At 32.6% G+C, this 10,710-nt stretch overlaps 1 protein-coding gene across 1 annotated transcript in view; it reads right to left on the bottom strand.

The window, feature by feature from the left end:
• Positions 1-622: 622 nt before the first annotated feature.
• LOC126465865 (estradiol 17-beta-dehydrogenase 2-like) overlaps positions 623-10,710 on the bottom strand; it is a 192,592-nt gene continuing 182,504 nt past the window's right edge. The window contains exons 8-10 of the mRNA XM_050096340.1: positions 2,015-6,181; positions 1,295-1,485; positions 623-1,184 (exon numbers count right to left, since the gene is read on the bottom strand). Coding sequence (XP_049952297.1) covers positions 6,059-6,181 — 123 coding nt within the window. The 3' untranslated portion in view covers positions 623-1,184; positions 1,295-1,485; positions 2,015-6,058. The remainder of the gene's footprint in view (positions 1,185-1,294; positions 1,486-2,014; positions 6,182-10,710) is intronic.

Genomic DNA, 10,710 nt, shown 5'->3' with positions numbered 1-10,710 from the left:
TCACAGTGTGAACTCGTATCAGTTTGTCGTAACTTTCTTCTTATACACCCAAACACCCTATCACAAGGTAGGAAAGAGTGCCCCCGATGGGTAAGGATTGAAAAATTTTTTCAAACATACCGAGCCCTACTAATGCCATTAGGAATCGAAGTACTGAATTGTTACGGTTTTGTTCCTGGGCAACCATCAGAGAAAATGTGCATCTCCTTAATATTTTTACCTAAGTAATGTTCTTCGAAGAAAACAAGCAAGAAACTACAAATCTCATTCAGTCACTTTTTGGCTATTCCTTCACGGAATTCAAAGAAATGAGGTTTACCAGTCTTAAGGTCGTAAATACAGAAAGTAAAAACCCAGAGCTGACGTAGGTAAAACACTTCCTGCACTGGAATGCAGGGTGGTGGTACGTTCTGCACAAAATCCATACATATGCCTTCGACATCGTCGTTTTGCTTGCACTTTTCCTGTACAGCTTTTATCTTTTTATAAAACTTTTTGGTCCTTCGAATATGAACAATTTACTTGGCAACAATCACTCTTTTAGCTGAATCACAAAGGAAAATGGTTTTTAGTTTAGTTTTAATTTTGTCACAGTAACTACAAACATCTTTTTGAGGTCTACCATAGCTGTAATTATAATTTTCGTGGAAAAACTTTAAATAAAATCCATATTTTACATTCAAATCAAGGAACGTTTTTAGAAATAGCGAATGCATGATCTTTACATTCAAACCGGCCTTCAAGTACTTAATATATCTGTTTGCATAGTGAATAACTTTTACCTCGAACGATTCAATGTGTTCCTTTATTTTATCAATAACATCATCTTTTATAGCTCTGACATTGCTTCCCATGCTCTTACTCCTGTTTTCTATCGGAGATTTTCCTAAAACCAGTAGGTTTCCTAATCTTCAAATCCTCCTGTCACTCTTCAGGCCATGAATACTAATAAATGCAGTTTTACATAGCAGTATTCCGTTTCCTGAACTTAAACATGATAAATGAAGTTCTTCTCCCTACTTTTTGGACTATCCTTCTTTGGGCGTCTGCGGAAAATTTCTGTAACTTCCGTAGGACCTTGTAGATATCTGTCTTGTGTTTCCTTGCTCCTGAATTCCTTGAACATTTCTAGGATCTGGGCTCTGTCGATCTCATCAATGGCATCAAAACGGCGAAGCTTGTAACTGCAATAGAAGAAAACAGTGTTTAGAATATACAAGGGAAACAGGCTTCATGTTTTACTATACATATACAAAACATGTAGTCAACATTTAGTTTTTAAATTCATACTTACTTGCAATTTTTCCCCGTTGCAGTTGCAGGAATGTTTTGTCCTTTGTAGTTAATGTACGCTTCTCCTCGTAATTTAGCCTTCTTTATTGTGAAGTGTTTATATTTATCATAATGCTGTATGCCTTTCCTCTTGTTATGGCTGTTACCTTCTTTATTTGAGTCCATGCCCTTTTTATTATTAAATTGCCGCTACTAATGAAAGATTAGACAAAAACCACACAAGATTTATCATACAATGTGGTGTCAGCAATAGAGCATTAAATCGGTGCTGGTAAAATCTGATTGTTGTTAATGTAGGGACATAAACCATAGGCTACTTCTGGTGATTTAAAAAATGTTACATAATGCTAATGAGAAGATGTTGTATGAAACGTAATGAGTCCTGGACTCTCGACACTTTTATACCAACTAAATATTTTGGCAACGATTTTCTTAGCTTTAAAGGCAGAAACTCATGACGTTCTCAACACATATATGCGCCTACAGATGGAGAATGCAAAAATACTGAAATCTGAATTTGTGAAAAAGTGGACTCATGACCTTTCCATAATAACTGATTCAATTGTAATTAAAGTATGGCATGGAACAGCAGGCTCGACAGAAGATTATAAAATATGTTAATCAATCCCACATAACCATCTATGTAATTGGTAGCATGCAAATTCTGATTTAAAAACGTAAATGCAGACATGTTTGAATCAGATCAGTTGATGTCAATTACCTGTTACTTGAGTGAAAATGCAACTCTCTTCATTTACTGGGGTGAGCAGTGTACCAGCGTCCATCTCACGTTCGTGAAATGCTGCGAGTGCCACAAACTCCGATAATTCACGATCTAGTAGTACTCAAGGATAGCCCTACTAATCCACTCTCATAAGTACACAGTGTAATTATCCAAATCATAGTTATATTGTGGTGGTCTGGGAAGTAGTGTTGGTTAGTCACGAATAAAAATAAACAGCAATAACCTTCAAATGTGACTGAGAGGCACTTTATCCTCTAAGAAACAGCAGTTACAATAACAAGGGTTGATCGTTACAGTTCTGTTTGGCACCTATCGCTTAAGGCGAGAGCACACGAAAGACAGTGGTATCTGGCGAACGTATTCCTTTATGTGCCTGTATGATACTTCCATTACTCACATTAAATATGATTTTCTCACAATTCACATACTCGCTCAAAGAAAATCTTTACTCACGTTAGTCATCTAGAACTCCAGGAATATATCTCTATTACTTGGTAGTTTAACACAGTTACCACACAAAAAAGTAACATGTAAAGGAACTTTCGCTTGCATTGATCAATACTGCTCTGCCACGCAGGTATTTCAATAATGATTCTAAACTTTTAATTTTGATGAAGCCTGTAGTTATTGCTATTACTATCATTATCAAATCTAACTAAAATTAAAAATAAAGGAGGTTGTATTTACATATTACTACATAACACAGTTGCGATGTTACAAGTGCACTGATTATAGATAAAATATATGAAGTCTATAACTTTACTTCCGCCACTGTTTTACAAATTTGAAGCTTTATTATGAAAAACTTACAGAAACTTCACGATTCATAGTACTGGCCATCACTAGCTTTAATTTCTCCCATTTTTCAGGCTGCATATGCATCCCACAGTAGAAGAACTGGCAGTTTTTTGAGATCCATGTATCGAACCAATTTTGCACAGTGAGGCCGTGTGACATTGATAAAAAAAAGGTGGTATTCAGAGGGAGCATTGTCTAGGGAATACGGCTGATTGGGCATGACTTCCTGTTTCAATGTTTCCAAGTACTCGTAAGTTTTGACAGGTTTTGAAATATGGGGTCGAGCATCGATTGCAAAATGGTAGAAGAAAAGTTGCAGATCTAATACATAAGGAATTTGATGCATATATTGGGTAAAAAAAAGTCCATTGGTCATGTATAGTGTACCCATCATGTCAAATAAAATGCAGACTGAACTATAGGTACTACCACTCGAATACGAAATACAATAGGAATAGCAATATAATTATGACTCTAAAACAGTACATTACTTTTGTTGACAATTAAGATAATAAGAAAATAACAAGCCAACCTTTGAGTCATTATGTAGAAATTAGTCATGAGGTCAATCCACAATGTAGTCTCAGGTCTTGGTGCTGTATAACAATCCTGGTCTTAGTAAATGACAAAAAGAGTAGTACATCATAAATCAAGCATTGCTTCGCAAATAATATGAGGCATATCTGTTATCTACTTTGCATGACACAGCATCAAAATAAAGCATAGACAGAGGTCTAGGTATTAAGTACACAAAAAGGAAGTACAAAACCAAAACAAAAGATAATTGTTATGATACAAAAAGTGATGTATGTCCATCTAATGGGCAGATAATTAGAATTGCTATAAATTCATGTTAGATGTAGACATCCCATGATGATATGCTTGTTCTGTAGGAATGTTGTATTCAGTATAACCAAGCTAGAGGATAACCAGTCCTAAGTAATTTTGCACATAGAGTTTCTGTATGGCTTGTACGTGACATTCTCTTGATCTTGCTCCATCTTTTCAAATAATATGCCCTAATTAAATTTTCTGTGTATAAATGAGCAATTTTACAGGTTGCAGCAGTTGATTGTTTGTCGCAGCACCATTACACTCACCAGCAGTTATGTAAATGGTCTTTTTTATTTGTTACAGTTACTATGATACCCAAACAATTTGAACAGTGGAGATTGTCCTGCAGTAATTAGTTAAGGAACCTCTGAAATATTGCTGGAGTGCTTGATATGCCACACAGTGCTGGGTAAAATTGAAGTAGTGTGTTGCTGACATTGAATGTTTGAGACCCTGCACAAGGAGAAACTGGTAGTATGTTTCACAGTGGATATCACATGAATACAGTTTATGACACAAAATGCATTAAAAGTGTCCACGTGAAATATGTTTGGAACATCCTTGTGGCTGACTGTTACAAACTGTAGATGGTGAATAAACAGACTGGCTGTGGGCAAGACATGGTATATGTCTAAAACTGGAATTTTTGCTTGGCCACAGCCAAGCAAAGTCATGGTATGTTGTAAGTAAGCCCAGAAATCAATTGTTGGTACATCTCTATGGACAAAAACGTTACTGTAGCGCCAGTATCCAATTAATGGTACTCAGTGGGAGCCAATGTGAAAGTACACTTGTCATGGAATCTATCCTGCATTGTATAGGAACTGGTAGGAGAGGCCTGTCCTCCAGAGTTAAATGTTGTTCTGCACTTTCATAGATTCAACAGACTAACTTAAATAATCATCATTTGTTACTTCTTCCAACAATTTTAGAAATTTCATAGAAATATTAATTATCAGTTCCATATTATTTTATAGCAAATAATAAAAAATTATTATTACTTTAATTTGATAATAATTTGAGGTAAAATTCTGGTATTCTGTGACATCTTTAAAATAATTCCAACATGACATGTTATAGTACTTTAACACATAACATCACTATAGAAAGAGAACAAATATGATAGTAGTAAGTAGAAACTTTGAAGATATTCTTTATCATTCTCATTTCCCTTCATATTTACAGGAACTGAGAGCTGAAGTCGAAAGAAAGACAATAATGCCTTAAATAAACTATGACAAAGTTATGGTTTTTAAATACTGGTGTTGAATTTTAATATTAGAGTAAAAGTTAAGTAAGTAAAATACTAAAAATAAATATGTAATTTCTCTCCTTTTTTCAGCTAAGTGTTACATATGATTTTGTTCATGTGAATGAGATTTTCTATCGATAATCACTGGTTTAGAAAAGATACAGTAACAGGAACCTTGAAAAACAATTGATGACAATATACTGGACGAAAAGATGATATTTACCTAGGAGCAAAATAACACAATATGGGTGACATGTAGATTCTGCAAAGACTCATGGAAACCAAGCATTCATCATCATCATCATCTCCTTCCAAGGATTAGGTCCTATAGTCACTTGTTCCAATATCTGTCATCCTGCTATCTCTTACAAGGTCTACCCCATGAACAAAACAAATAATATTGGTGACAATTAGAGGCTCAAAACTGAGACAGTACCAGAAGCAACATTTTTGAAGCACCCTGCTTTATTCAGGTGAAACTAAAGGAAATAAATAAAAACATTAAAATGCTGAGCTACTGACGAATCTTGAAGCTAAGGGTGTGAATGAAATTAGAAGGAAGATATGAGATAAGAATAAAAGGCTAGGTAGTGCTCATTGGAAGCTACTTAATGTGACAACAAAGAGAGCTACATAAAATTATTCTCAAATGAGATTTTTCTCCAGAGCAGTAAAATTTCCAGGTTTGTTTGTACAAAACATGCCTTGGAGGAAATATGGTGAAAATAAATTCAAGGAAGTATGATATATGACGATTTAATGATTGTACATATATGTTGTTCAGCATAATGATTGAAGACAGACCGGATAGTGCTTCCTGTGTTTTTATTTCCATTCGACTTTTGATTTCAAAGAGACCTCTTCATTTCATGTCGACTTGGATCTTAGGAATAACAAAACAACTGTCTCAAGAACTGCACAAGTAAATAAAAATAGAAATATAATAAAAATAAATACAAGTAATTCAAATAATTCATAAAATATGCACTAATACAGTTGTTAATCGTATAATACAAAGACAGATGATCTCCATGTGTTTTAATGCAAATACTGACTGTATTCTTTGCTTCACTGTCTGCACACATTTTCCATCCACTGCAGTACAGTTTCCCAGTCAACATTACATCATCCACTTTTTAACCCCATATAATTTTCACCAGTGTGATGACTAGCTGTGCTAGGAACTCTTTCAGCCAGTCAGGTAGTTTTGCAAGTACAGTGAGAATTATTGTTTCTAAGAAACCTGGAGTGACTCTTCTCTGCAAAGAGAGAAAGAAATTGTATGCTATAATACTAATGTTGATGTCCAGTACATTACAAAACACAGAAAATAAAGCTATTGTGTAAATTTATAAGTTGTAGTTGCTTCAGTTGTAGTTGCATGATGTACAACTGCATTGCATATTATGCACCCCCTAATTTTATTTTGTTTTACTTTCAAATCAAATCATTTTATTTCTTCTTTAAATTATTACAATGCAGCTGATGTTGTCATACAGCTATATTATTACATCCAGTGCATATGAGCAAGTATGTAGAAAATATATGGACATTTTTTACATAGAACATCAACTGCAGTATGTTAATTAAAATATTTGCACATATGTACTTCATGACTTTAACATTATAACAGATAAGAGATTAGTAAATAGGGCTATATTTACAGCATATATAAATTCTTGTAGTGTATAGGAAACTTCATGTTTTAACCATTTCTTTGAAACATTTTTAAAAGCAGATAATGGAACATCATATGCCTATGGAGGCAATGAATTAAAAAACTTAACTCGTAAGTACTTTTAGTTGTTAATGCTCTTCTGAAGCCTAGTTGGAGGTATATGTTTTCTATCTGACTTGGGTCATGCAGATGAATTGATGTACATTTGTGTTATTTTTCCTTTAAGTTCAATAAATAACTGACTATAAATAATGATGGTAAGAGCAGTGTTTTCAGATTTTTAAAATTCACTCTATAAGAAGAAGCCCTACTGTCAGAAATTCCTAAGATGCATCTGGTGGCCCATTCTTGCTAAATAAAGATTTTACTCATACCTGGTGACTTATCCCCAAGCGATATTTCATATGTTGATGTGTATGGAAGAAAACATGATATGAAGCAAGTAAGATATCATCACTAACTAAAGTTCCAAGTTTAACCAATAAAAAAGTGACTCTTTATAGTTTTGTGAATACAAAATTCATAGGTATCTCCCAAATTAATCTTGAGTTAAGGTGAATACCAAGTAGCTCTGCTGATTTATTATTTGTTTCAGTGTTCCATAGACAGAAGAGAAGGATTGATTATTGACTCATGGATTACAAACCAGTCATAAGTTGCTCTTAATTGTTCTTCACTTAGTTATTTTAATATATCTCTTTCCCTGCTATTATAAATGTAGTATCATCTACAAAAAGAAAGTGATTTGCATTTTACCACTCTTGGAAGATCATTTACATAAGTGATCAATGACAAGGCTCCCAATAAAGGTCTGGGTGATAATTCGTGCAACTGATTTGAGTAAAATTCTATGAGAGAAAGCTCTTTATTCTCATGCCACACTGCTATAGCTTTTGTAAAAAGATTTTGTGATTCACTAAGTCAAAAGCCTTACTAAGATTCCCAAGTATAGCATGAGCAGATAAATTAGATTCTGATGAGTTTAATACAAATAAAACAGGATATTCGACTGTGTTAACTGTAGACAGATCTGGTCTAAATCCATTTTGAGATCCTGAGAAAAATCAGTGACAAGCAAAATGCATAGAAATTTCTAACGGCATAAAGTATTATACTATTTTTGACAATACAGGTACAAGAGATATTGGACAGAAATTGTTAGGGCTTGGCTTGACTTGTTACCCTTCTTGTATAAGAGCAAACTCACTGTTTCTTTTAGACAGATTGGAGAGCAATCCTTTTCAAACATGCAATTAATAAATATGCACAGACTGGCTGCTGTTGTGTCTGCTATCTTTTTTATAATGTAATTGGATAAACCATAAAAACCTTAAGTTTTTGAACTGCTTAATTTTGTTACATATTTTTTGGTTTCTTGGACCTTAACTGTTGACCATTTATTAATTTTTGATACTTTTTGTGACTATCCCAGCAATATATTTGTAATATGAAAGTTTTCTTCACACTGAGAGACATCTAAACATGAGATAGTTACATTTCAGGTATGACAAAAAAATTATGAAATTCATCGGATGTAATACCAACATCAGCTGAAGACTTTTTTTAACTTAGCCTATTTCAGCCTTCTTGGCAGCTTTGCACTTATTATGGGAACTACTAATATATTCATCCATTGCTCAACATTTGGCACATCTAATCTCTGCCCTGTATTTACGTTTTATTGTTATGTAGTTAATTTTATCTGTATGACAGTTTTTTGAATTATCATAATAAATCATGACTCAAGATCTGCGTTTTTGTAATTTAGGTGTGAACCATTTACATACAGATGGTTGTAAAGGCTTTATGGCTGAAACTCTGACTTTTAACTTCGTTGGTAATCATTGTTTAAGTCTATCAGAAAATACAGTAATAACTGTGCTAACTGAATCATCAATATTAAACCATTCAGAGAGTACCACATGCAGTTTCATTTGTAAATTGGTCCTGTGGTCAGCAACATTAACAATAATTCTCCTGATCTGTTCAGTCTACATGCAAACGGGATTAATATTATTAACTACAGCTTTTATTAAGACGCCATTATGGTCAAGTAAGAAGTGAGTATCAAAAACCTCTACCTCAAAATTGTATTTATCAGTACTGGTTATGACATTACCGATATAGGAGTAGTGTGTTGTGTTATCATTAGAACAGAATCTGTCATGTGACATTATCATATTAGGAAATTTGAGATGTTTTGAAGAGCTTGTTCTGATTGTTGATATTACCAAAGATAAAAATTCTATACTTAGTGTATTTTTTTTAAATTTAAGAACAATTCAATTCTAATATCTGGGGTACAACGTAATCATGCAATAATACATTTAAGAGTGGCGGTGTTATAGCAGTAGGTTGAGAAATATTTCTGTCATGAGTTTCATCAGTACTTTACATTAGAGATCTAAGCTATTGTTAATATAAATTGAAGTGCCTCCAAAATTCGGGTCTTGCACGTATTATTTAGTAAGCAGACTGAAGCAAGGTGAAATGTAAAACTACATTTGCTCCTCACTTAGCCAGTATTCATCGGTAGTAGCTAGATTCAGAAGGTTCTGGCTCACTTCCCAGTTTCTAGCTCACCCAGTGGTTTCACTCGTTCCTTTGCTAGCAAATGAAAACTTATTAAAAACCTACTGAATCTAATTACAATAATCCAATTTTTATAAAATGAATATTTTTTTAATATCATGTTCACCATTTTTCAAAAATGATTTTTTTATACAAAAGAACAACAAAGGATAATATTTAATATTTTTTTAGAAGATGGACATACGAAAATAAAATTTAACGTTTTTTAATAAAAGGTTTCAAAAATATATCTCATTTTTGTCAGTATCTGAAATTTCAGTTTTTTTGTACTATCAAAAGAATCTGGATTATTCCATTCAAATTCTCCATAAGATAAATACTGACTCACAGCACAACAACATAAATTATATGCATCTAAATATTCTAGATAATTTGATATTCATTTACTATTAAAATCTTTCATACATTTATTGTTTGCTTCAAAATATCTCTTACAACACTTCGATATTCCTCCTTATATTACTTTTTTCAACCATAAAAATTATATCATAATCATATAAAAAATCAAGTGATTGTTCTGTCATTTTTAACATTGCAACCCAAATTAATCCTGTATGAAGATCATACCTTTTATATATGTTTTTGTATAATTTTCAAGTAAATCATACAGCAATACATCAGTTTTAAAATATAGATCATGATATTCACTTAGATTTTTAGTATTAATTTTTTTCAAACTATTCTCAAATGTTTCTAATGTTTGTCACTTACTTCACAGTTATGCAGTTTACTGTGAAATTCATACTTTGTTGGAACTGTATCTCTTCAAATTTCTTCCAAGAATCCACATAATCATATGGATATGCATCTTTTCTGATCACTAAATCGAATAACCCTTATGGGGATGAATTTTCTAATGTTTTTCATTCGATCTCTATCTAAATTTGATGAAAGTTTATCTAGTGAAGAAACTATAACATTAGAAGTATCAAAAAACCTCGTTTTAAAATTTTCTGTCCTCAGTGAATAATGACCATTATACAATGTACATTTCTTTGATATCGCCTATCTTGATTGTTCTTCAGGAGTTAAATGGTTTCATTTCTTCAACTCTCTTTTTTAGACATACATTAAATTATTTATGACAATTTGGTTCTGTGTAAACAACAGGATATTTATAAGGTCCATTTAAATATTTAATATAATAACAGAATCCACATGGTTCATGTTCTGATATTTCATTGTACATCAATTTTCTAGATTCGGTTGACAGTTTCCTATCTTCAGTAGTTAACTTTCAGAATTAGTATGAATTATGAATGGAACTTTCTGCATATGTTGATAATTGCCAAAACGTATGTAGCAAACTTTCCCTGGCATTTCTACTTTTAATGGTTTGTTAACTAAATAGCTTTATGTGTGATTATTTAAGTTTTGTTTACTAGTGAAATGTAGTAAACACTAATCACAAATAAATTTTACCTCTTCATATTTATTAATTTGATTCAAAACAAGCCTACCTAAGTTTTTTATAGAATAATAATGTGAAACATTTCTTTCATTGAAATAGCTTTATGT

Source organism: Schistocerca serialis, chromosome 1 (genome assembly GCF_023864345.2).
Source record: "Schistocerca serialis cubense isolate TAMUIC-IGC-003099 chromosome 1, iqSchSeri2.2, whole genome shotgun sequence".
NCBI lineage: Eukaryota > Metazoa > Arthropoda > Insecta > Orthoptera > Acrididae > Schistocerca > Schistocerca serialis.
The sequence above is the reverse complement of the archived record's forward strand: the minus strand, read 5'-3'. Positions and strand labels throughout refer to the sequence as shown.